At 42.5% G+C, this 26,711-nt stretch overlaps 1 protein-coding gene across 5 annotated transcripts in view; it reads left to right on the top strand.

The window, feature by feature from the left end:
• Positions 1-24,606, top strand: part of Prpf3 (pre-mRNA processing factor 3) — a 28,137-nt gene extending 3,531 nt beyond the window's left edge. For 2 of the 5 annotated variants that reach the window (XM_052731266.1, XM_052731267.1), the window contains exons 3-16: positions 1,241-1,371; positions 3,865-4,011; positions 5,055-5,138; positions 5,286-5,506; positions 7,293-7,599; positions 8,160-8,326; positions 11,063-11,142; positions 16,678-16,821; positions 18,774-18,873; positions 19,033-19,146; positions 20,648-20,766; positions 21,028-21,111; positions 22,514-22,575; positions 24,264-24,606. In XM_052731266.1, the coding sequence (XP_052587226.1) occupies positions 1,241-1,371; positions 3,865-4,011; positions 5,055-5,138; positions 5,286-5,506; positions 7,293-7,599; positions 8,160-8,326; positions 11,063-11,142; positions 16,678-16,821; positions 18,774-18,873; positions 19,033-19,146; positions 20,648-20,766; positions 21,028-21,111; positions 22,514-22,575; positions 24,264-24,386 (1,883 nt within the window). In that variant the 3' untranslated portion in view covers positions 24,387-24,606. Of the gene's footprint in view, positions 1-1,240; positions 1,372-3,125; positions 3,222-3,864; positions 4,012-5,054; positions 5,139-5,285; positions 5,507-7,292; positions 7,600-8,159; positions 8,327-11,062; positions 11,143-16,677; positions 16,822-18,773; positions 18,874-18,974; positions 19,147-20,647; positions 20,767-21,027; positions 21,122-22,513; positions 22,576-24,263 lie in introns of those variants that run through there. The other 3 variants (XM_052731269.1, XR_008216556.1, XM_052731268.1) reach the window with 3 other exon arrangements.
• Positions 24,607-26,711: the final 2,105 nt, after the last annotated feature.

Genomic DNA, 26,711 nt, shown 5'->3' with positions numbered 1-26,711 from the left:
CTCAGAGTGTGGAAGTCTTATCAGATACGTGGAAAGGTGCAGGGAGGTGGGTTTCTAGTAGTCTTCTGTGATTTGTTGTGTAGGAAAAGTTAAGGTGATATTTATCTTAAACTGTTTTTAGGGTGCTGGGGATTAGACCAAAGCCCTTGTGCCTGCCAAGCAAAGTACTCTTCCACAGAGCTACATTCCCAGCCCTCATTTTCAACTTTGATACTCAATTTAAGCAGATTTCTCTGGCTATACTACTTTCTGCTCCAAAAAAATTAGAACCTTTTACCTCATATAGCAGAGTCATTAAGTATATCAGAAACTGGGAATTCCAAAAAGAAAATTATTTACTTAGTTATTAAGAAAACAGGATTTCACTATTTAGCCCTAATTGGCCTCTGTCTCCTGAGTATTGGGATTAAAGACATATGTTATCATGCCTAAAACTTTTTATTTTTTATGTGTATCAGTGTTTCCTTTACATTTATATATATGCGCCAGAAGTGTGCAGGTAGCTAGCAAGAATTAGATGGAGTTACAACAGGCAGTTGTGAGCCACCACGTGGGTGCTGGGGATCAAATGGAGGTGCTCTGGAAAAGCAGCTCATGCCCTTAACTGATAAACCATCTCTTGAGCCCCTACAGTTTAGGGTGTGTGGGTGTGTGGGTGTGTGTGTGTGTGGGTGTGTGTGTGTGGGGGTGTGTGTGTGTGAGAGAGAGAGAGAGAGAGAGAGGGAGGGAGGGAGGGAGGGAGGGAGGGAGGGAGGGAGAGAAGATGCCCTCAGAGGGATTAGAGTCCCCTGAGGTCATAGGCAGTTGTCAGCAGCTCATTGTGGATTCTGGGTACCAAACTTGGGTCCTCTGCAAGAGCAGTATCTTAACCATTTTTCTAGTTCCCTATGGAGAAGTTCTTAAAACATTTTTATTTTCCCTGAGCTGGAGATATGGCTCAGTGGTTAAGAGCACTGGCTGCTCTTGTGGCAGACCCAGGTTCAATTCCTAGCACCCACATGTCAGCTAACAACCGTCTAACTCCAGTTCAAGGGATCCAGTGCTGTCTTCTGGACTCCTTGCGCATGCAGCATGTGGTGACATGTGCAGTCAAAGCGTAAGATTATCTTAAAAAAATAAAACCTTTTTCCTTCCTAGTCTTTTTTTCTCCTCTCCTATTCTAGTTTGTTGTTTATTACATGTTTGGTATTGGACTATATACTTTTACCTTTTCGATCTTTGACCTCTTTTTTCTTGTCAGATCACCTGAAACCTTTTCTTGATGATTCTACTCTCCGATTTGTGGATAAGCTGTTTGAGGCTGTGGAGGAAGGCCGAAGCTCTAGACATTCCAAGTCTAGCAGTGACAGAAGCAGAAAACGAGAATTAAAGGTAGGTTGCGGTCACTATCTAATAAGCTCAGGAGTATTTGGAATAAGAAATGTGCTGAGCTTACCTGCTTACACTTTGACATCTACTATTAGAACGTCTAGTGTTGGGGCTAGGGTTAGAGCTCAGTAATAGAGTACTTGCCCAGCATGCATGAGGCCCTGGGCTCAATCCCAGTACTGCAACAAATAAAGAGTTAAAAACAACAACCAAATAGAACACTGAGTGTTCAAGAGGGATCCTCAGACATTAAAGTAGAGGAGTAGGATTTGTGTTACCACCATCTTTCGGTTATGAGCACAGTTTACTTGAAATAGTCCAAAGAAGTAATTGATAACTTTGTCCTTTTTTTCATACATCGTTTAATTCTCAACATTCCCTCTTTACTACTACCTATAAATTGATTGCTCTAAGAATCTTGGGTTGCTCAAAGTCTAGTAAGTTGCTTCAAGATGTCTCCACTGCTTCCTGACTGTAGATTCTTGCTCATTAATAGAGATTTCTGTTTAATGTACTTGTAGATAAGAGGCCTGAAACCAACTGCCGTGTAGTCTACATTTGTTGTACGCCCTATTGAGGGTCACTGACTCCAGGAGTCGGATGTGTAAAAGAGTTAGAAATACTCCCTTTTTATTCTGTGGTTGCTGTGCAGTCATGGCCTTGTTATTTTGAGCAGTGTCAAGTAGCTGATCTCTTATCTTGGGTCCCTAATGTAGCCAATTTCTCTGTCTGACTTCCCTTTGTCTCTCTTGGGTTTTTGGTTGGGTTGTTCTGAGATAGGGTCTTACTATATAACTAGCTCAGCCTTTCCTGGACTGTGATGCTCCAAGTGCTAGGGTTACAGGTGTGTACCACCATGATCAGCTTGTCTTTGTTTTTAATAAGCTTTCTTTTGGTTAGGATTTTTTAAAGATTCATTTTAAACTATTTATGTATGTGTATGCACACGGGTGCCCATAAAGGTCAGGAGAGGGTGTCAAATCTCTTGGGGCTTGAGTTACAGGTGGTTGTGAGCCACTACAGAAGTGCTAGGAACCAAATTAGTCCCTGGAAGAACAGTACTCACTCTTAACCTCTGAATCATCTCTCCGGCCCTTGTTTGGGATTTTTGAGACAAGATCTTGCCACCAATCCCAGGCTGACCTCAAATTCAGAGGTTCTGGCCCAGCCTCCTGAGTGCTGAGATTCTAAGCATATACCATCATACTCACTCTAAAGTGTTTTTGATACCTTGAATATCAGTTGGTGATCGTGAGACACAAAAAAATATAAGCAGTGTCTTCCTGGGGCCCGTGTCCATGTTATAGGATCAAGAAATAATAGAAATTCCTTTCCCTTTTGTTTTTATGGCATTATAGAGTGATCAGAGAAATCAGACATAGTCCTTGCCTTAAATCAGTCTGCAGTTTAGAAGTGAGGAGTTGCAATAAATTAGCCACAGATCATAAAATCTGAGTAGCAGTTTTATATAAATATTAGAACTGACTATAGAATTTCAGACTTGTGTTAAACTTGAGAGGGATGGTTAGTCCACATACTGTACAGATCAACACAGTAAAGATTATATTATGATAGTACATGTCACTGTCAGTGCCAAGCTCACACTCTGAATGAATTGACTACATTGGGTGGGATAGTAGAAATGGTTTCTTGAGGGAGATATCTAGATAGCATGGGATATGGGTCCCATTTTTGGTCCATTCAAGTCCCCACTCCACACAATATATTATGGGAGAGTCCTTTTTCTTGAACTGTAGGAGTTCCAGGAAGCGCTCGCCCCTGGCTGAGGATATGTCCTTGCAAAACACGAGCCCTCCTAGTGAAGAGGGGATGTCACCCAAAGCCTACCACCGGTGTGTACATTTGCTTTTTCCCGTTGTCCCTTCCAGTTGGCCACTCTTGGTCCTATTAAATTCATTTTGCAAATTAGTCAACATATTTGAGTTCCCATTGTATGATAAGAAGAAAATGTTATTGGGGAATACTAAAAAAGATCAAGCCTCTTTTCTGGAAGAACTTAGATTTTAATTGGGAGAAAGTACTACCTAACACTTGGCAAACAGTGTCAGCAATGTAGTAATGTAATCTAGTATAAACAAGCTGTAAGTGCCTAAGAGGATGTGAAAGAACAGTTTGATCAGAGTGGGGTGAGATAATGAGGAAAACTTCCTGGAGGAGGTGAGTTTTAGACAGGATTTGTGGGAAAGGATTTGGAGAAAGAGCACTACAATGTAGGCAGTAGCATTGGCGAAGATCTGGAGATGGGAACATTTCTAAGAACATGGGGATGCAATTTGCTTGAATGGGATAGAAGAATGATGAAGTTGGGTGAAATGGTCCACTTGGTGGAGAGTCTAGAAGACCCTTTCAAAGTTATTTAAAAGATTGTGTCGTATTCCCCTGGGAAAAACACAAGATGCTAGTAGGGTCGGGATGGTTCTTCCCTTTTTCCCCTAGAGAGGGATACAATTCTTCTTTCATCTTGGGTTCCTTTAGGAGGTGTTTGGTGATGACTCTGAGATCTCAAAGGAATCATCAGGGGTAAAGAAGCGGCGAATACCCCGTTTTGAGGAAGTAGAAGAGGAGCCAGAGGTGATCCCTGGGCCTCCATCAGAAAGCCCTGGCATGCTAACAAAGCTCCAGGTTAGTTAAAAGAAGCAAAGTGATTTTGTGAGTTGAAAACAAAAGACACATGGGTCCATGTTCACTGTGAACTTGATGTGAATCAGTGTTAACCATTTGGGGAACTTTTATTTCCTACTTTATATTTTAATAGTCCTTGGTTTGGTCAGAAATAGTCCAGCTCAAGATGATTGAAATTGTAATGATTGAGCAGCTAGTGCGTTACCTCACTGTTTGCCCAATTGTCTGCTTCATGATCATTGGGAAAATTAATGAAACGATAGCCCTGGGCTTGACTGTGTCCTTTCTGAGACAAGGTCTTACTATTTAGCCCTCGCTGGCCTGTGATTCACTGTATGTGGAACAGACTGGACTCAAATTCACAGAGATCTGCCTGCCTCTACCTCCCAAGTGCTGAGATAAAGGTCTATGCCAACATGCCTTGCTCTGGTAAACATAATTTTTAAAAATAATACGTATTTATATTTTATTTTATGTCTGTGTGCCTAAGTATATATATGTGTACCATGTTCATGCAGGTGCCTGTGGCAATTAGAAGTGTCAGATCCACTAGAACTAGTTAGAGACAGTTGTGGGCCACCGTGAGGGTGCTGGGGACTGATCTCAGGTCCTCCACAAGGGCAGTTGGTGCTTTAGCTCCTAACCGTCTCTCCAACCCTGCCCCCTGTAATGTAATAATTTGGTAGGAAGTGTGCGTGCACTACTTTCCCCCTTTTAGATTCTTGGGAGGTTAAGATATTAGTAGTTTCCAACGTAATACAGGCAGGAGGTAGCACAGTTTTAAACTCATATTGTCTGAGTCTCAGTCACCATAATGTGGACTACCTAATATACCAGTCCTACCTTGGGGGCAAAAGATTGAAAAACTCTCGTGCTTAATTTGTATAGGCTTATCTTTACTAAATTTTCTAGTCTATGGTGCAGGGTGTGGGTGTATGTGTGTGTAGACATTCACGAACTCTTAGGTCTCTAGAACTGAATGCTTTTTTATTTGGAAACATTGATTGGAGAAATTAATCTTCCAATTTTCCTCTGGAGAACAGATCAAACAGATGATGGAGGCAGCGACCCGACAGATTGAGGAGAGGAAGAAACAGCTGAGCTTCATCAGCCCCCCTACACCTCAGGTACTACGTCCAGGTTACTCTGGAAAGAACAGTTAGCACAGATTTGTTGTCATTCAGTCCGTGAGAGTCCAGAAAGTGCCACAATCTGCGATGGTGTGTATGTATCTGTGCCTATCTATCTCAAACCCTTTAATCTCTATCTTATAGCCAAAGACACCTTCTTCTTCCCAACCAGAGCGACTTCCAATTGGCAACACTATTCAGCCCTCCCAGGCCGCTACTTTTATGAATGATGCCATTGAGAAGGCAAGGAAAGCAGCTGAACTACAAGCCCGAATCCAAGCCCAGCTGGCTTTGAAGCCAGGGCTTATTGGTAATGCCAACATGGTGGGCCTGGCTAATCTCCATGCCATGGGCATAGCTCCACCGTGAGTATCTTTCACAGAATACTTATCACTCCTGAAATTTTATTTATTTATTTATTTGTTTATTTATTTTGGTTTTTTGAGACAAGGTTTCTCTGTGTATTCCTGGCTATCCTGGAACTCGATCTGTAGACCAGTCTGGCCTGGAACTCAGAGATCCGCTTGGCTCTGCCTCCCGAGTGCTGGGATTAAAGGTGTGTGCCATTACCCCCGGCTCACTTCTGAAATTTTAGGAGTAGTAAATTAAAGGAAATTTACTTGAATGTTACTGATTCCCCCAAAGAACATTAAATAATTTCTTACCATTTCGTATTTTTAATATGTGATCTAAATATCAATTACATTTATTTTTAGCTTTGTTATAGATATTGTTGTCTGTTTATAACTGGTAGAACTAAAATAATATTTTTTGGCTAATATTGGAGGTAAGAATAGAATCAGGTTTCTGGACTTATCACTCAAGAGCTTTAGCCATTACACAGTATTGAGTGAGACCAGATGTTAGACTTGGGTGAGACGTGGCAGCACATACCTGCAGTTCTATTACTCAAGGAGGGAGAGGCAAGAAGAGTGAGGTAAATATTAATCTAGCCTAGTCTACATAACAAGTTCTAGGCCAGCCAGGACTACATAGCAAGACCCTGTCTTGTTTGTGATTAGTCTGGCATCCTAAGACTGATTGAAGAATTTAGGAGCAGATGTTAGAAGTGTCTTCCAGTAATAGAACATTTGGCTAGCATGCAGGAGGCCCTGGGTTCTTAATCCATAGTACCATCATCACCACCACAAAAACAGAAGTGTGGGGAGTGGGGCTGGTGAGATGGCTCAGCGGTTAAAAGCACTGACTGTTCTACCAGAGGGCTCAAGTTCAATGCCTAGCATCCACCTGGCAGCTCACAATTGTCTATAATTCCAACTCCAGGGGACCTGACTCTCTCACACAGACATACATGTAGGCCAAGCACCATTGCATATGAAATCATGGGGGGTGGAGGGGGTAGCAGAAAGGTGGCTTAGTAGTTAAAAGCACTTGCTGCTATTCCAGAGGACCAGGGTTTGGTTCCTAGCACCCACAGGTTGGCTAATGGCCATCTGTAAGTCCAGTTCCAGATCACCTGAAAATAAATTTAAGAAAAGAATTTAGGAATAATAAGACTAGATAACAAAATTTTCTCAGCATGATTTTAGAATTAATTTCATTTGATTATGCCCTGTATCCAGATACTCAGTTTGATATGTTTTTTGTGGACTTTTTCCCTCAGTGCTGGGGTTGGAGCCCAGGGACTTGAATGTGCTAGGCAAGTGCTCTAATAGTGAGATATAACCCCAGCCTGGTTTGTGTTTTAGCTAGAAAAACTGAACTAATTTCCTTTGTTTTTGTTATTGTTTTCTTTTGAGCTTTATTTATTTTACATGTATGAGTGTTTTGCCTGCATATATATCTGTGTAGTACATGGGTACCTGGTGTCCTCAGAGGTCAGAAGAGGGCATTGGATTCCCTGGACCGTTGGTGGTCAAGTTACAGACCGTTGAACACCAAGAGGATGCTGGAAAAAAGCCCCAGTCCCACTGCTAGAGCAGCAGGTGCTCTCAACTGCTGAGCCATCTCTTCAGTCCCACCCTTGGTGTTTTTAAATCAGATTTTAGGAAGCACTAAGGGGGTCGGTCGACTTCCCTAAAAGTACTTTACACAGTTGTCTTTGTAGGCTGGTTTCTCTTATTTCCTGTGGGGTTTGCTTGCTTTAATGTTCCCTGGTAGGATTTATTTCTTTGTGGACTGTGTTTTCAGGAAAGTAGAGTTAAAGGATCAAACTAAACCTACACCCCTGATCCTGGATGAGCAAGGTCGGACCGTAGATGCAACAGGCAAGGAGATTGAGCTGACACATCGGATGCCCACCCTCAAGGCGAATATTCGAGCTGTCAAGAGGGAACAGTTCAAGCAGCAACTCAAAGAGAAGCCATCAGAAGACATGGAATCTAATACCTTTTTTGACCCCCGAGTTTCAATTGCCCCTTCCCAGCGCCAAAGACGCACTTTTAAATTCCATGACAAGGGCAAATTTGAAAAGATTGCTCAACGGTTACGGACAAAGGTAATTCAGAAGTTCAGACACTGTCAGCTTCTGTATTTGGGGGAATTAGATACATAATTTAAAACAATGAGTGATTGATTTAAGTGCTATATTCCTAGAATATTTGATGTTTAACATATTTCTCTTCCTGACTACTTTCTGCTTGTATCGAAATTTTTCCCATAGACTGACAGTTGAGGAAAACAATTTAAAAACATTGTCTTGACTTCTTTTAGTGAAAGATAGCCTGGTGTTTAAGTTTACTACATAAAATCCATGTATTTAGGAAAGTTGAAGTGACTGCATAGTTAGTTAAATTGACCTTTTTGTCTTCTCAGAGTGAGGTGTTCATAGAATTCCACTAATGTGTATCTGCTGCAAACACTGTAGAGTGAAGGGAGAGAGGTAGAGTGAACGTGTAAATAAAATGAGTAAAGAAATCAAATAAAGCAGAATTACTCTCTTTCAGAAGTCATGAGTTCATTGCATTGGATATAAAGATTTTAACAAGGGGGATTTTTAGATTTGTGACTTTCCATTGCTCCAGCTTACCTTCCTGTTTTGTGTTATCTTGCTTTTAGGCTCAGTTGGAGAAGCTGCAAGCAGAGATTTCACAGGCTGCTAGAAAAACAGGCATTCATACTTCGACTAGGCTTGCCCTCATTGCTCCTAAGAAGGAGCTAAAGGAAGGCGATATCCCTGAAATTGAGTGGTGGGACTCTTACATCATACCCAATGGCTTTGACCTGTGAGTTTGTTAGTTCCTACTAGAAAGATGGTACATATGCGTTAAATAACACTTTAAATCCAAAGGAAATAGATAACTGCACATACATATATTCTCAAACTTTCTTGAGTTATTTTTAGCTTTGGGGTTAGTGTACCAGAATCAGATAAACAACACAAGAGTGAGTCTGCAGAACATGCATCTACTTCTTTATTTTTGCAGTGCTCGGAGATGAACTCAGGACCCATTTTCTTTTGACACCTTTTAGGGTTTTACATTTTTTTCCTTACTGTATTCTATATATTTTACATGTTTGTAAAGATCCAGTTACAGGGCTAGGGACCTAGTTCAGTGGTTGAACTTGCCTAGTATGTAGAAGGCACTTGTGCAGGTGAGCACATGCCTCTGCACATATGTAGAGGTCAGCGACAATTTATGGAGTCAGTTTTTCTCTCCACATTGTTGAGGAGGTCTCTCTTTACTTCCACTGTGTCACAGGTAGGATTTTGCCAGCCTATTTTCTTCCTCTACTCCCATCTCGCAGGAGGCTTGGATTTCAGGTGTGTGCCACCACAATTAGCTTTTTTCCCAAGACTTATTTTTATTGTACGTGTATGAGTTTTTTTGCCTAACTAGCTTGCACGCGTATGTATGTGCACCACATGTTTGCCTAGTCGAGGCCAGAAAAGTGTCAGATGCCCTGGACCTGGAGTTATAGCTGTTTACAAGTCATGGTGTGGGCGCTGGGGACTGAACCCAAGTCCTCTGGAAAAGCAGAAATGCTCTTAACCACCAAGCCATCTCTGTAGTTGTCAGTCCTCTTGCTTTATTTTATAACTGATTTATTTTCTTTGTTTGTTTGTTTGGTTTTTTTGTTGTTTGTTTTTGTTTCTTTGGTTGGTTGGTTGGTTGGTTTAGTTTGGTTTAGTGTTTTTTGAGACGAGGTTTCTCTGTAACAGCTCTAGATGTCCTGGAACTCACATTGAAGACCAGGCTGGCCTTGAACTCATAGAGATCCACCTGTCTCGGGCTCGCAAGTGCTGGGATTAAAGGAGTGTTCCACTGTTCCTGGCTTTATTCCTTTTATTTTGCAGCTCCCCAACCCCCACCCCAGGGGATCTCACTATGTAGCCATGGCTGGCCTGGAACTCAAAGACATCCACCTGCCTCTGTCTCCTGGCATCTTTTTGAAGTATTAGTAATTAAACCCAGAACCTTACATAGTTTAAGTAAGTGCTTTATCATTGAGCTATATCCCTACCTAGTTCTTAATTGATGGGTGGAATAATAAAGCTTTATTAGCATAGACTGGGGAGCTTGTTCAGTTGGTAAAATACTACTTGCTGTTAGGCATTAGGACCTGAATTCAACAGTTAAAAAGCCAGGTATGGGGACCCAGAAATTAAGAGTACTTGTTGCTCTCCCAGAGAACCTAGGTTCGGTTCCCGGCATCCACAAGAGGGCCTACAGTCACCTGCAATTTCAGCACTAGGATATCCAACTCCCTCCTCTGAGCTCTGTAGGTACCAACACATGTGTACATACATAAATGCATGCAGAACACAAAACACATTAAATAAAAACTGAAACAAAGCCAGGCAGTGGTGGCATAAGCCTTTAATCCCAGCACTTGGGAGGCAGAGCCAGGCGGATCTCTGTGAGTTTGAAGCCAGCCTGGTCTACAGAGTGAGATCCAGGACAGCCAGCACAAGAGCCTGTGCTTATATGTGCCAGGCGTGGTATAATGGTAGAAGCCGGTGATCCCAGCACTAGGGAGGACAGGGACAGGAGGATCCTAGCTACTGGCAAGCCAGTCTAACCAAATAAGCAAGGTCTAGATCCAACGTGTGGAGTTGCCTCAAAAAAATAAAGACGAGTAGTTGAAAAAGGTACTCGATGTCAACCTCTGGCCTCCCCTTATGTGTACACACACACACACACACACACACACACACACACACACACACAACATAACATACACATGAACAAGTACATAGACAAAAACTTTTATGGAGAACTTTGTTCATCATTCTGATATATGACTTTAGGAGCGTGTGTCTTTTTTTTTTTTTTTTTAACCGTTTGTCAGCCTGTTTCTTAGTAACTCCTTGTTACTAATAAGAAAATATGCTTGGAGCCGGGCATTGATGGCATACATCTTTAATCCCAGCACTCGGGAGGCGGAGCCAGGCTGATCTCTGTGAGTTCAAGGCCAGCCTGGTCTACAGAGTAAGATCCAGACAGGCACCAAAACTACACAGAGAAACCCTGTCTCAAAAAAACAGAGAAAATAGCTTGGGACTGGAGAAATGGCTGTGTAGTTAGGAGCACTGGCTGCTCTTGCAAAGAACTCAGATTCAGTTCCCAGCACCTGCTTGGCAGCTTACAATTGTTTGTAACTCCAGCTCTCTGGATCTGTGTAAAGGATCTGGTGCCCATACACAGACATACATGCAGGCAGAATACCAGTGTACATAAAATAACAATAAATCAGAAAAGGCAAATATACTGCCTGTCTGGGTATTAGGGTTCATACCGAGATTAGGAATGACTAGTATAGAGAACATGTCCAACTTTTTTGAGACCCTTTTTTCTCAGTTTGAAAATAATGTGTAACCTAAGTACCTGGTATAGGTAGTATGTAATAAATACACTAGAACACATAGAGAACAGATATTTTTCTCATTGTGTCCCTAGGCTACTCTTGATATCATCTCTACCCACATATCTTGTTTTTTCTTCTTCCTCCAATTTTAGTACAGAGGAAAATCCCAAGAGAGAAGATTATTTTGGAATCACAAATCTTGTTGAACATCCAGCCCAGCTTAACCCTCCAGGTAATGTATATATTATCTAATAGGGTATGATTATCCAGTATTACAGATTATGATTCTAGAGCAGCATTAGCCAATAGAACTTTATACAGAATGGATGAGTTCTTTACCTGTACTTCCAACCTGTAGCCACTGTCCACATGTGATTGTTGTGCACTTGAAAACTGAATTGCATTAATGAAGCTGAAAGCCTTGTATTAAGTTAAATAGTACATCCTGCTAATGACTCCTGGGCAGTGTGGAGATCAGTAATCACCAAATCAAGGCCTCGTCTGCAGTTGGCATCGCTGGTAGATATCACAAGTTGGACTTTTGTCATTATACTACTCTACAACCACTGAAAACTGTGCATCTGTCATCATTTTGGTGTTGCTTTTATTATTTATTTATTTATTTATTTTGGTGTTTTGTTTGTTTGTTTGTTTGTTTTAAAGAAAGTTCTCACTGTGTAGCCTTTCTGGCCTGGGCCTCACTATGTGGACCAGGCTGGCCTGGTACTTGTAGATATTCTCCTGCCTCTGCCTCCTGAAGGCTGGGATTAAAGGTATGAGCCACCAGGCCCCTGAATCTCCCCTTGCTGTGTATTTTGGTTGTTTTTCTATCCTGGCTTCCTTTACCATTGTTAGCATTAAAATCTAACTAACTCTTTGGATGCCCTTCAGAAGCACCATTCCATTACTTGTGCTGTTTGTTATCAAGTGCAAACCTGTTTTTTCCTGTGCCCAGGTCAGGGTAAGGGTGTGGAGAGGTGAAGAGTCTGCTGGAGTCGCAAAGGTGTCTTAGGCTGAGAAACTGAAAAATGGGAGATGTATGCTAATTCACTCACTTCCCCAAATCATCACGAATTTCTTTGGGCAATTTTCCTAGCAATGGCCACCATGTGTGTATGCATGTAGACACACAAATGCCACAGCACTCATGTGGAAGTCAGTGTACAACTTGTGAATCACATGTTGCTGGTTCCCATTTGTGATCTTTGGCTTTATTCAATCTTTTTTTCCTTCCTTTTTTTTTTTTTTTTTTAAATTAGTAAAAGTCTGTTAGTTCAGTCAAAAGAGATAGGTAGTTTAACCAGGTATGTTAGTACATGCCTATAAACCCACCACTGTGGAGATTTGTGATTCAGTACAAGCATGGGATACATATGAAGACTCTGTCTCAAAAAGGTGAGTTTTTTTGTTGTTTACTTGAGTAAAGTGTGTAGTTAGTTTAAGGTAGAGACAGCAGAGGTTGTAGTTGTGGCTGTTTTCCATAGTTGAATGTCTTCAGTAAGTCACTTGGAGCATTGAGAATTTTCTCATAGAACAGCTGGATAAGCCTTCTTTAAAAGTTAGGTGCTTACTGAGGCCTGGCAGTGGTGGTGCACACTTTAATGCCAGCACTTGGGAGGCAGAGGCAAGATGGATCTATGAGTTTGAGGCCAGCCTGGTCAGTGGAGTGAGGTCCAGGACAGCCAAGGCTACACAGAGAAACTCTGTCTCTAAAACCCAAAAACCAAACAGAAGTTCTCTGCTTTCTAGCTGGGCATATGGCATATGCTGTTGTAATTCTAGCATCAAGGAGGCTGATGCAGGTAATTGCTTCCAAGTTTGAGGCCAAGCTGGGATGCATAGAAAGACCCTGTCTCAAACATGAAAAACCAGAAGAGAGTTAATGTAGATCCTAAAGGATTTTAATTATTTTCCAGGATAAATTGAGATAATGCCATAGTGGCAAATTCACTTGGCGATAATTCCAATATGTTCATAAAAATATATTGACACCATAAGATAAAGGTCAGATATCTCTTGTCTAAAGTGCTTGGGACAAAAGTGTTTCAGATGCTAATTTTTCATACTTTGAGGTTTGCATAGCATTTGTACATTTCTGATGTGGAAACGTAAAACGTATTAGTAATAGTCAAAAGGTTTTCATTTCAAGGGCAAGAGGGTGGCTCATCAGGTAAAGCATTTGCTGCATAAATATGAGGACTGAAGTTTGGATCCTAAGTGCCTGCATAAATGCCCAGCAGGTGTGGGGGCCTGTTTGTGGTCCCCAGGAGGCTGAGATGTATCGGGGACTAAGGGGGTCCAGCCCCTCGATAGTCCCCTCCCAGGGTCCGGGAAGAATCTACAACCAGCTGATAATTAATTTTTGATAAGAAATGAATCTATGTACACGAAACTCCTTAGTTCATACACTTTATTATTCTGTGATAGTTCTCTCTCTACACAGCTTCTATTCTGCTCTCATGTCTAGCTCCTTTCTTGCCTGATTTCTCTATATTTATCTACTGTCCCCTCTAGGTTCTATCTTAATTTCTTCATTTAGTTCTGTCCCTTACAGGTTCTCATCTATCTAGTTCTTTCCCCTATCAGCTCCTCTCCCGTCTCTTTCTCTCTCATCTGGCTCTTCCTCATCTTGTTCTTCCCCATCTGGCTCTTCCTCATCTTCCATCTCGTTCCTCTAGTCCTCTCTTCTAGCCCTTCAATCTAGTTCTTCCCCATCTCAGTTTGTTCCTCTCAAGTTCTTACCCATCTAGTTCTTCCATTCTCTTTTCTCTTCTCTGTCCCCTCGTGCCCTGGGAGTCCTGGTATATATACACTTACAAGCAGTATTCCCTTAGCAGTGCAAAACCAGGCTTCCAGGGTCAAATGGAGGGGTGATAAGAATCACATAGGGAGGCAATAACCATTAATTATCATTTGCAACCCCAAAGGGAAGTGACCAATGGGGAAATGAATTAACTAAAGACTAAATTCAGGTAGTATCTAAGAAGAGGGAATCTTATGTGCTCAACTATAGTCTTAAACGTGATTAGTAGACAATGTTACGAGTCTGTAAGTTGCTAGGTCAATGGGAGAAAATAAAACTGTCTTCTTTTTTCCTGTGGCTCCTATCTGTCCAAGCTATCTGCCGTTTTTCTGCAGGGTGGGGGAAAGTGTGCTCAGTCGCTAGGCAACCTGTGTACAGCTAGATGCCTCTGGTGATAGTTAAAGGGAGATCTGGAACTAGAGGTAAGATTTGGGAAAGGAGGAAGTAAAGCTTAATTGGCACATCCGCCAGGCCTTCTCAAATGGGTAGCCTGGATGCTTAAGTCTGTTCTTAGAAAGTACGGAGGTAGCCGGGCGGTGGTGGCGCACGCCTTTAATCCCAGCACTCGGGTGGCAGAGCCAGGCGGATCTCTGTGAGTTTGAGGCCAGCCTGGTCTCCAAAGCGAGTTCCAGGAAAGGCGCAAAGCTACACAGAGAAACCCTGTCTCGAAAAACCAAAAAAAAAAAAAAAAAAAAAAGAAAGTACGGAGGTATCTCTGATAAGGTACTTTCCTCCATCTGGGGATGGACCTGGCCGGATGCTGCCAATGATGATAATTACAGGGAGGCTTGAACTGGGGTTTGAGCTGAGCATAGCTGTCAGCACAGAAGGTTATCTAAATATTCCTAGAAGTGGTTAGGTAAGGAGTTAGCAGTCTATAAAGTTAGTAAGGCTGTAAGAAAGGAGGGTCTGAGCTGAATTGTGTAAAGCTATTACTTAACGTCCACCTGACCTAGGTGATGTCTCCCTGTGGAATTTACCTTAAATCGGGAGACTTGCATGTGGACTGTTATTACTGCTAGTCCTTGAAAGTGGCCAAGGGAGATATCTGATTCCAGAGAAAGCCTTTCCTGAGGCTGTTCTCCAAATATCTGGAATGTGTATGTCCAGAGAGTGATCAGTCCACACTGTTAGCCCTTCTTGGGGAAAAGTCAATTGGGAAAACTATGAAGGCACACATGATTTTCATAACAGAAGACAGCTGATATATAACAAGCCAAGTAACACCAAAAACTCCTTGGGATTTGGCTTCCTCTGGAGGAATTCCCTGATTCCTCCAGGTAGTGACTTTGCCATAACCAGCTGAGTTCTTACAATATTTATATTCCTGCGGCCCGCTGCAGAGATGATCCCCAGAGTCTTAGTTCATAAAGTGGAGAACAGTCAGAGAAGATACCAGGCGACCTCCGGTGTACACACACAGCAGACATGTATGGATGTGCGTGTGTGCCCCCCTAGATTGGATCCCCAGCCCTGCGTAAACCACGTGTGATGCCATACACTGGAATTCCAGCACTCAGAAAGTAGGGAGACAAGAATATTAGAAGTTCAGGTCACATCCTCAGATACATGCTGAATTTCAGGCCAGCTTATGTACACAAAACCCTGTTTAAAAAAACATTTTGGATTTTGGAGTATTGAAGTGTTTAGGTGTTAAGATTAGGGACATTCAACCTATAATACAAGTTAAAATCAGAGTCTATTTAACTGTCATAAGTATGTATCAGAGGAATGTGAGTTTTTGTTTTTTGTTTTTTTTAACTGTTGAGTAAGCATGCTTTGAGAGTAAAGGGAATTTTATTTTATTTATTATTTTTTTTTAAGATTCATTTTACCATCAAGCCCATTGGTTCAATTGGGTAGACTGTGTCAGTAAAGATTTATCTTTTATTTTATTTTATTTTTAAATTTATTTATTTATTATGTATACAGAAGAGGGCGCCAGATCTTATTACAGGTGGTTGTGAACCACCATGTGGTTGCTGGGAATTGAACTCAGGACCTCTGGAAGAACAGTCAGTGCTCTTAACCTCTCAGCCATCTCTCCAGCCCCCAGATTTATCTTTTATTAAGAGTGAATGGTGTGTGTCTATGTGTGTGTCTGTTTGGAGGTGGTGTGTCTGTTCAGATGCCCTCAGTGGTCAGAAGCTGGAGCTACAAGTGGTTGTGAGCCACCCAGTGGAGGTGCTATAAACCAAACTTGGGTCCTCTGTAAGAGCACTATGCACTTTTTGTTTGTTTTGTTTTTAAAGACAAGGTTTCTCTGTGTATCCCTGTCTGTCATGGAACTCACTCTGTAGACCAGGCTGGCCTCCAAATCGCAGAGATCCACCTGCCTCTACCTCCTGAGTGCTGGGATTAAAGGCAAACTTTTTGTTTGTTTGTTTTTGTTTTTTGAGGTGGGTTTCTATGTTTAAACAGCCCTGGCTGTCCTGGAACTTGCTTTGTAGACCAGGCTCACCTCTAACTCAGATCCATCTACCTCTGCCTCCAGAGTGCTGGGATTAAAGGTGTGCACCACCATGCCCGGCATGGTGCACTTTTTTAAAAAAGAAATTTATTGGGCTGGAGAGATGGCTCATGGTTAAGAGCACTGTCTGCTCTTCCGGAGGTCCCAGATTCAATTCCCAGCACCCATGTGGCAGCTTACAACTGTCTGTAACTCTAGCTCCAGCGTATTTGACGCCCTCACACAGATATAAATATAGACAAAATACCATAGAACATAAAGTAAAGATGAATTTTTAAAAAAATTATTTAGGTGTGTGTGTGTGCCATATATATTTTACTGTTCTTCCATCAGTTTTGAGGTGGAAGCAGCAGGACTCTGAGTTCAAGACCAGCCTGGGCCATCAAGCCAGACTGAACCTCCTCCCTCAAATTGTTTGAGTTACGGTTCTTCTCAGTGATGGTGCTCATCTAACTCCCTCTGTAGTCTTAGGCTTTCATTTTTCTTTCTCACAGTCGACAATGATACACCAGTTACCCTTGGGGTCTATCTTACAAAAAAGGAACAGAAGAAACTTCGGAGGCAAACGAGGAGGGAAGCACAAAAGGAGCTACAGGAGAAAGTCAGGCTAGGTCTGATGCCTCCTCCAGAACCCAAAGGTACGTGTCTAGCTGGCCCTGCTACCACCGTAAAGTAAGTCAGTCGGGTCCTTTTTCCACCTAGAGGCACTTTAACTGGGTGTGGCGGGGGTGGGGGTGGGGTTGTTTCTCTGAATCATTCACAGGTTGTTGTTGTTGTTGTTTTTAATCTATGCTGTGTTTCCTTATGACAGATTAACACATTCTGTTATAGAAGTAATTTAGAGTTTATTTTTAAGCATTGTTTGCTGTATTGACTCCTCAGAGTTTACTGAAAGTTTACTAAAAGGATGCTAGTCTTAAAATTCATGAAGACAGCCAGGCGGTGGTGGCGCACACTTTTAATCCCACCACAGGCAGAGGCAGGGAGATCTCTGGCCAGCTTGGTCTACAGAGTGAGTTCCAGAACAGCCAGGGCTACATAGGAAAACTCTGTCTAGAAAAACAAAACAAAAATCATGAAGATAATAGTTGTAGTATTTGTGGGACTTTATACATAATTCTTAGTATATAGACAGGCGTGACGGCACTGGTAATCCTAGGTCTTGGGACAGTGAGACAGGAGGATCTCATGTTCCAGACTAACCTGTATTATACAGGAAGTTCCAGGCCTGTCTGAGCTGCATAGTGAGACCCTATCTCACAAAAGGAAAATGGGTGGTGGCACACGCCTTTAATCCCAGCACTTGGGAGGCAGAGCCAGGAGGATCTCTGTGAGTTGAAGAGGCATGGATGTGAACACCGTTAATCCCAGGAATCAAGAGGCAGAGGCTAGCCTCGTCTACAGTCTACATAGAGAGTTCTGGGACAGCCATGGCTACATAGAAAAAGACCCTGTCTCAAAAAAATTAAAAAAAGACTTTTTTAAAATGAACAAATAGGGCTGGAGAGATGGCTCAGAGATTAAGAGCACTGGCTGTTCTTCCAGAGGTCCTGAGTTCAGTTCCCAGCAACCACATGGTGGCTCACAACCATCTGTAATTAGATCTGTTGCCCTCTTCTGGCCTGTAGGCAGACATACAGGCAGAACAGTGTATACATAAATAAATAAATCTTTAAAAAAAAATAAAAATAAAAATAAAAATGAACAAATAGAAATACAGAGCTGAGCATGGTGACACTCCTCTGTGTTCCCACTACGTGAGAGTCTGGGGCTTAGGGGTGGGAAATTTGATGCCAGCCAAGGCTGTGTAGGGAGGCCCTGTCTCAAGAACAAAAACAGAGACTAGAGAGGCTCAGCGGTTAAGAGCACTGGCCACTCTTGGAGAGGACTTAGATTCAGTTCCCAGCATCCCGGTGGCAATTTCAAACCATCTCTAACTCCAGTTTCAGAGGATCTGGTGCCTTCTAGACTCCATAAGCACTGTGCACACATGGTGTGCTAACATACACACAGGCAACACATTCCTATACATAAAATAAGACTAAAGTCTTTTGGGGGATGGGGGCCAGTTCAAGACAGGGTTTCTGTGTACCCCTGGATGTCCTGAACTCGCTCTGTAGAGAGATCTGCCTGCCTCTGCCTCCCAAGGGCTGAGATTAAAAGCATATGCCACCACTACCTGGCTTATAAGGTTTTTTTTGTTTTGTTTTGTTTTTTTTGGTTTTTCGAGACAGGGTTTCTCTGTGTAGTTTTGCGCCTTTCCTGGGACTCACTTGGTAGCCCAGGCTGGCCTCGAACTCACAGAGATCCGCCTGGCTCTGCCTCCCGAGTGCTGGGATTAAAGGCGTGCGCCACCACCGCCCGGCCTTGTTTTGTTTTTTAATGCTGATGAATGAGTTTTTTCAGATAGTTTGACCTTCTAAAAAATCTGAGTTGGTGGGATTTTCAAGGTAGAAATTATTGTAGAAAGTGAATTTGAGTAGAGATTTGAAATAAGCAATGTTTGTGTGCAGAAAACAACAACAAAAACCAGATTGTCCTACCTAGAGAAATAACTTAGGAGACTGATTGCTGTCCTCTCTCCGTGTAGTGAGAATCTCAAATTTAATGCGAGTATTAGGAACAGAAGCAGTCCAAGACCCTACGAAGGTAGAAGCCCACGTCAGAGCTCAGATGGCAAAGAGACAGAAGTAAGTGTGGTGGGTCGGGGGGCCGGACACTGCCTTTCCAGACCCTCCAGGGTCCGTATTGGAGGGGGGGAGAGTCCTCCGTTGCTCTCTCTCTCCCTTAGCCCTGCCTCTGACCTGCAATGCCTTTCTCACTTGTGGATGTCCTTCCTGTCACGACAGAGCGCACGAAGAGGCCAACGCTGCCCGGAAACTTACAGCAGAACAGAGAAAGGTCAAGAAAATTAAAAAGCTTAAAGAAGACATTTCACAGGGGGTGCACATATCTGTGTATAGGTAGGTGTCCACATAGACAACTGTCCCTAAAGTTTGTGACTTTTTTGAGACAGGGTCTTTCTACATAGTCCCAGCTGTCCTGGACCCCACTGTGTAGACAAAGCTGGCCCCAACTCAGATCCACCTGCCTCTGCTTCCACAGGCCTGATATTAAAGGTGTGCTCCATCACACCCTCTTTGCACCTGAGTTCTCAGTATCTTCCCAATGCTTAAGGCAGAATCACTATGGTCTTAAAGCATACCTACCACATTATTCATCCTTTGTGAAGTATAAAATACCCAATTTCGGGGGCTGGAGATATGGCTCAGTGGTTAAGAGCACCAACTGCTCTTCCAGAGGTCCTGAGTTCAATTCCCAGCAACCACATGGTGGCTCACAGCCATCTGTAATGAGATCTAGTGCCCTCTTCTGGCCTGCAGGGACACATGCAGGCAGAATACTGTATACATAATAAATAAATACATCTTAAAAAAAATACCTAGTTTCTCTAGAAAGCATTAATTTTTGTTTGGTTGTTCGTTTTTTGGGGGGTGGGAGGAGACAGGGTTTCTTTGTGTTACAGCTCTGGCTGTCCTGAGCTTTAACTTTTTTTTTTCTTCAGTATTATGTCTTTATCCTGATGTACTATAGTAAGCCTTTTATCCTCACTCCAGAATATATTTTTACTCTGGAAATGTATTTTTCCTTTTGTATTGATTTCATATCTTAATTTATTCTTCTAGGATAGCTCATGTGTGCCTTCTATTTTTTAGATATGCTTATTTCTATTGTTCTTTATCAGAAGAGGTGCATTATTACAAAACTGGTGTTTATTCATATTAAAATTTTTGGACCAGATGGGATGGTGCAAACCTGTAATTCCAGCACTTTGGAAAAGCAAGATAGTTTCGAAGCTAATCTGTGCTAGCAAGTTTGGGGCTGGTCCAGGCTGGAAAACAAGACAAATTATAATAAAATAGAGGAGCACTTACTGAAAGAGTCCCTCCCTATTCTCCTATCTCTTAGACTACTGTCTATAGGTAATTACTACTTACAGTTTTTGATGTCTTGGCTAGAAAAATTTCATGAATATATGGCATCTACATTATAGGCATCTAGAGGGGACAGAATTTAATGCTTTTTATACTTTCTGGAACAATGAACTTATAAATACTTTTGGATGATAGTAAGTACCTCTCCTTCATTCATAGAGTAAATTCTAACTACTTAATATGAAAAAATAATGGACTAGTACTTGGGTGGCAGATGCAGGCAAATCTCTTGAGTTCAAGGCTAGCTTGGTCTACATAGTGAGTTCCAGGCCAGCCAGACCTACATAATGAGATTCTGTCTTCAAAAAAAGAAAGAAAGAAATGTATTTCCAAGAGAGTAGAAATACAGTTCTGTGTTCAAGGTCTTGATTTTAGAAAGATGAACATTTTAGATCCCTCTTTATTTGACATTCCATTCAGGCAGCTTTGTTGGTAAACTGAAGATGTAACTAAAATTTCCCTCCTCTAGAGTTCGAAATTTGAGCAACCCAGCCAAGAAGTTCAAGATTGAGGCCAATGCTGGGCAGCTGTACCTGACAGGGGTGGTGGTGCTGCACAAGGATGTCAACGTGGTGGTAGTAGAAGGGGGTGAGTGTGCAAAGCATTAAGAGAAACTGTCCCTAGACAGCCCTGACCCTACAGTGATGGCATTGAAGGGAAAAGGGAGAGAAATGTGGGATTTAGAGACGTCCGTGAGTCTGATGTGTGTCCGTTTCTTTGTGTGCTGGAATAGAAGGCCACACGTTGGTTCCCAGGGTTAGTTCACCTACCCAGTCCTGTCTGAGCGTCAGACAAGCCGAAGGCTCTTTCTACTGTAGTCTTTGCAACTCTCTCAAATTCTCCTTCCAGGCCCCAAGGCCCAGAAGAAGTTTAAGCGTCTCATGCTACATCGGATAAAGTGGGATGAACAGACATCTAACACGAAGGGAGATGGTGAATTGGGGTTAGAAGGGTTAAATGGGAGAGCTGTGGGAGGCGAGGGTTAAATGGGAGAGCTGTGGGAGGCGGGGTAACAGTTCTGTCTGTCCCTCTTGCACCCTTCTGAAATGTTCTAGTGTTCAAGAATTTCAGACAGGCTTACTTGATTATGTTTGGCTGTGTTTTTGTGAGACAAGGTCTCGCTGTATAGCTCTGGCTGACCTCAAACTCCTAAGATCCACCTGCCTCTGCTTTCTGAGCACTAGGATTAAAGGGGTATGCCACCCTGCCCAGCTAGGCTGACTTAACTTAGACAGTACTGCTGATTGCTTATGTGCTCTTTATTGCATTGTCATATAAACTAGTATTAAAATTGTTCTTTTACATAACCTTTAAGGATTTTCTCCTAGCTGGCTTCCCTCTCTGTCTTGATTGTAAGTTCTGGTTACAAGAGTATATTTAAAGTCAGCAAGCTATGCATTCATGTATACAGTGTCTATCCTGTATTATTCTTTATTCAAAAGTTTCTTGTTAGCTGTGGCATGGTGGTCCACACATGTAATCCCACCCCTTAAGAGGATTTCCTGGGAGCTCAAAGCAGCCTAGGCTACATGAGTTCCATCTTTAAAAAAAGTTGCTGTTTTTAGTTGCTCAAGAGCTACTGGTATCCACCCATAACCCAGCACTCAGAATATGGAGGTAGGAAGATCTTGGCTTTGAAACTACTGAGGACACATGCCAATTTAACACAGCTATGGACTGCATACAGAGACCCTGTCTTCCCCACCCCACCCCCCAAAAAAATTTAAAGTATTGACTGTATAAAAACAGATTTTCAGAAAGCTGTGGTTGAGCAGCTCCCTGCTTTAATCAGGAAAACATACTTTGGGTTTTGTTGTTTTGAGACAGGATCTAACTATGTAGCCCTAGCTGGTCTGCAACTTTGTATATAGACCTAACTGGCCTCATACTCAGCAGAGGTCTATCTTCCTCTGCCTCTCAAATGCCAGGATTAAAGGCATAGGTCATCATGCTAGGCCACAGAGAAGATACTTTGGAGCCAGGGCTGGAGTTGAGTGGGTAAGCTTTTGTCTGCTGTGCTCAAAGCCCTGGACGTTGGGCTGGGGGCGGGGCCGTGAAGAAAGAAAAGACAATTTAGTGAGGTATGATTGCTGAAGCTTGTAATCCAGCATTCAGTAGACTGAGTCAGGTGGGTGGGCTCAAATTGAAGGCCAGCTGAAACTACAGGCCTTTAAAAAACAAAAAGCCTGGTGGTGGTGGCACGCTCCTTTAATCCTAGCATTTGGCTTGGAAGGCAGAGTAGGTGATCTCTGTCAGTTGGAGGCCAGCCCAGTCTATATAGTGAGACCCTGTCTCAACAAATAAAGCAAAGATTGAGCTCTTTTGTCTTTTCCAGATGATGAGGAATCTGATGAAGAAGCTGTGAAGAAAACCAACAAATGTGTGCTAGTATGGGAGGTTGGTAATCTTTGTAAAATGGTGAAGTAGAAAGTTAGCTGGAACATTTAGAGCTGCTTTTAGTATATACCAACTGAAAAAAGTATGGAAAATGCTGGTATTAGGAATACAAATTCTCAGTTGGAAATTACATATTTCCAAGCCTGCACGTGAGAGGGGAGTAAATTATGTTTTCCTCCTGGGTGTCGTGAAACATGCACTAGATCTAAGAAGCTGATGGTGAATGGGTGGGGCCTGGGAGTGTAGCCCAGTGACAGGGTGCTTATCTAACATGCATTAGATCCCGAGTTAGCGCCTCAGCTCAGCAGCAAAACAACTAGGGTGATGGCAGAGTGCCAGCTTCGATCTGAGTCAGACAGTGTCAGAGTCCATTGCCGGAGCTGTGAAATAGGGGTGTTATTTGATCTCCTGATTTGTTGGTGTAGTTGAGAATAAATTAAAGCAGGCCCAAATTCAACTCCCTATACTCACATTGGGGGTGCTTGCAACCTCCTGTAACTCCAGCTCTAAGGGGTCTGACCTCTTAGCCCTGACAGGTATCTATACTCACTTGAACACATAAACACATTTTTAAAAAAGATTGATATATTTTTGTGTATGCGTGCTTTGCCTGCATGTATATATATATATTTGTATGTATCTACATCACATGCATGCCTTAAATGCCCATAGAAGCCAGAAGAGACTGTCAGATCCCCTGAAACTGGAGTTAAAGATGGTTGTGAGCCATGATGTGGGTGTTTGGAATAGAACCTGGGTCCTCTGGAGGAAAAGCAATTGCTCTTAACTCCTGCGACATCTCTCTAATCCCCAATTTTTTATTTTAATCTTTAAAAAAGAGTTTTTAGGCTAGTAAGTAATGTTACTCAGTATAGAGTGCTTGCCTTTCATGTCTGACACCATAGGTTCAATCCCCAGTACTGTAAAAACAAAACCACAAAAGTTGTTTTAGTCTCTGGTTTTAAAAACAGTAACAACAACAAAGAAAAAAAAAACAGAAATCCTTATATGTAATCATGTAAATATCTAAGACATAGATATTTATCATATCATAGAATCATATTTCAGTGAGGCATATTGCTACACAAATGTTATTAGGTATTTTAAAAGAATATGCTGGGCGGTGGTGGCACACGCCTTTAATCCCAACACTCGGGAGGCAGAGCCAGGCGGATCTCTGTGAGTTCGAGGCCAGCCTGGGCTACCAAGTGAGTTCCAGGAAAGGTGCAAAGCTACACAGAGAAACCCTGTCTCGAAAAACCAAAAAAAAAAAAAAAAAAAAAGAATATTATGTCAGCTGGTCAGTGGTGGCACACACCTTAAATTCCCGTGCTCAGGGGCAAAAGCAGGGGGATCTCTGTGAGTTCAAGGCCAGCCTGGTCTACAGAACAAGTTCCAATACAGCCAAGGCTACACAGAGAAACCCTGTCACAGAAAAAAGAGAAAAAAAGACTATTATGTCTATTTAAGTAAGTTGAAGTGGTAGAGTGCTTGCCTAACATGAATAAGGCACTAAGTTCAATTCCCAACACTGGAAAAGGGGTAAAATAGAAAGCTTATTGAAATTCTTGTCTCTCCTGGGCATGATGGTGCGTTAGGATACTGAGGTAGGATTTCTAATTCAAGGGCAGTGTGGTCTAGTAGCAAGTTAGACTTTTCAAATACATAAAGTTTTGCTTGATACCTAGGGTACAGCCAAAGACCGGAGCTTTGGAGAGATGAAGTTTAAACAGTGCCCTACAGAGAACATGGCTCGTGAGCATTTCAAAAAGCATGGGGGCCGAACACTACTGGGACCTTGCACTGAGTGAATCTGTGTTGGAGTCCACTGACTGAGACTACTGCTAGCCCTGGATCTCCTTCGCCTTCGTCTCTTTCGTCTTCCCACTTCCCAACCTTCCCTCACCTTGTGTGATCTCAGAACTGTGCCAGGCAGTCGCTGGGGCAAAGAGACTACCTTGTTTACCCAGTCAGCCTGGCGCTACCCATCATCCTTATGTGCATATGATTAAAGAGTTATTTTTAAACTTAGTGTGATGTTTTTCATATAGCCGTTGGTATTAGGGTTTGGTCCTGTACGTCATTTTCCTTTTACCTAGGATCCCAGCAGTGGAAGTCTATAAATATCTGACCTCATCATGAAGTACAAATGGTAAGTACAGTTTTCTGGAGCAAGTAAATCAAAAGGTGATGTTAAACAGTTCTGAGATGAGTGACAAAATACAATGTATAGTTCTTAACCTTCATAGCTATAGTAACAGAGTAATATGTTGGTCTCCTAAGGTCTCCTAGGAAATCAGTTCTTCGAATAGGTATGGATATTTTGATTGAAATAGACACATACATTCCAAGGGCATTAATTTGTAAACTTAAGACAGAATTCAAGAAATTGTCTCAATTTTCACAGGTGGATCTGTTAGTGCCATGTGACTCCTTTCTTGGCAATATGCTAAATATAACTCTAAAAAATTTTACTGAGCTGGGCAGTGGTAGTGCACACTTTCAATCCTAGCAAATCCTACCACTCAGGAGGCAGAGGCAGAGGCAGGCAGATCTCTTGAGTTTGAGGCCAGCCTGGTCTACAGACTTGAGTCCCAGGCCATCCAGGACTACACAGTGAAACCCTCTTGAAAAATCAATAATAATAACAACAACAATAATAAGCTCGGCGGATCTCATGTGACCTAGACTAGCCTCAAACTTGCTATGCTCAAGGTTACCTTGAACTTCTTGCCCTTGCTTCACCTCCCATGTACCAGGAGGGCAGCCTTTATTGCCGAGCCCAGTATTGTATGTTGTTGGGGATAGTGAACTCAGGGTTCTGTGCATACTACACAAGCACTGTACCTGCTGAGTTCCATCCCCAGCCCTTAACATTTCTCTTTAAAAGAACACAAAAAGCCAGGAATAGTGGTTTGTTTAGGTCTGTAATCTACACTGAGGAATCTATATCAAGTAGATCCCTACAGATTCAAGGCCAAGCCCGATATGCATGACTCCAGGACAGCCCGTAATCTTGTTGCTGTGATGAACACCATGACCAAAGTGTAGCTAGAGTTTTCCTGCCTGGCCCACAGTCAGGGTAAATCTCTCTCACCTGCTAGTCCCACAGCCACTCAGACCTGATCAAGTAAACACAGAGACTTACATTGGTTACAAACTGTATGGCCGTGGCAGGCTTCTTGCTAACTGTTCTTACAGCTTAAATTAATCCATTTTCATTAATCTATACCTTGCCACATGGCTCGTGGCTTACCGGCATCTTCACATGCGGCTTGTCATCATGGCGGCTGGCAGTGTCTCTCTGCCTCAGCCTATTTTTAGCGATAATTTTGGTCTTTGTTCATTAATAGAAGTTTGCCAAAAAATTTTCTTTGTTTTCTCCTGAATTTTCTATTCTCTCTGTTTCATCATCCTGACCAGCATGACTTATTCCAATAGGCATTTGGTTATTTAATTGCTCTGAGTAGGGTTTTCCTCTACGACTGCAGGAAAGGTTTGAACTGGATTTGCTATTGGGGCCTGCATGAGGCCCCTCTGGGAGTTTCCCAAAGACTGAGGCAAAGGATTACCCTGTCTGTCCCTTGTTGATCTACTGTGGGCCAGGCAGGAAAACTCTAGCTACAAATGGCGTCCAACGTGGGGCAAGAGTTTCCACCTAAAAACTGAGAAAAGATTCTAAAACGGAGCTAAAAGCAGTTCCTAATTGTCTCTCTCAAATGAGCGGCAGCTGCCGGTTTGAGCTACTGGCGGGTTCCTGGAGTGTGCGCTTGACCTGCAGAATGGCGGGAATGAGGCCTCTGCAAGTGGCACATTAAGCTGCTTGGTGGATTTAGCCTTTGCTAGTACAAAAAAAAAAAAAAAAAAAAAAAAAAGTTTCTGGGCTACATGCTGCTTTGATAGAAGCATAGACCCACTATTTCTGAGAGTTGATGGCTCCCAGAGCTGGCGGAAAACGTATCACCGCCATGTTGGGAAGCTGAAGTGGGCGGAGCCAGCAGTGCCAGCGCCGTTTCAGGCTTAGAAGGCTGCAGTTCAAAGCAATAGGCTCAAGCTAATATAAAAAAGTAAGCCACGTAAACATGGCTACCACACAGAAAATCTGGATTATGTCCTCTTTGATATTCGTAACTGAA

This window comes from Peromyscus californicus, unplaced genomic scaffold (assembly GCF_007827085.1).
Source record: "Peromyscus californicus insignis strain IS unplaced genomic scaffold, ASM782708v3 Scaffold_9__1_contigs__length_137607984, whole genome shotgun sequence".
NCBI lineage: Eukaryota > Metazoa > Chordata > Mammalia > Rodentia > Cricetidae > Peromyscus > Peromyscus californicus.
Note: the sequence above shows the minus strand (reverse complement) of the source record. Positions and strands in the feature narration are given on the sequence as shown.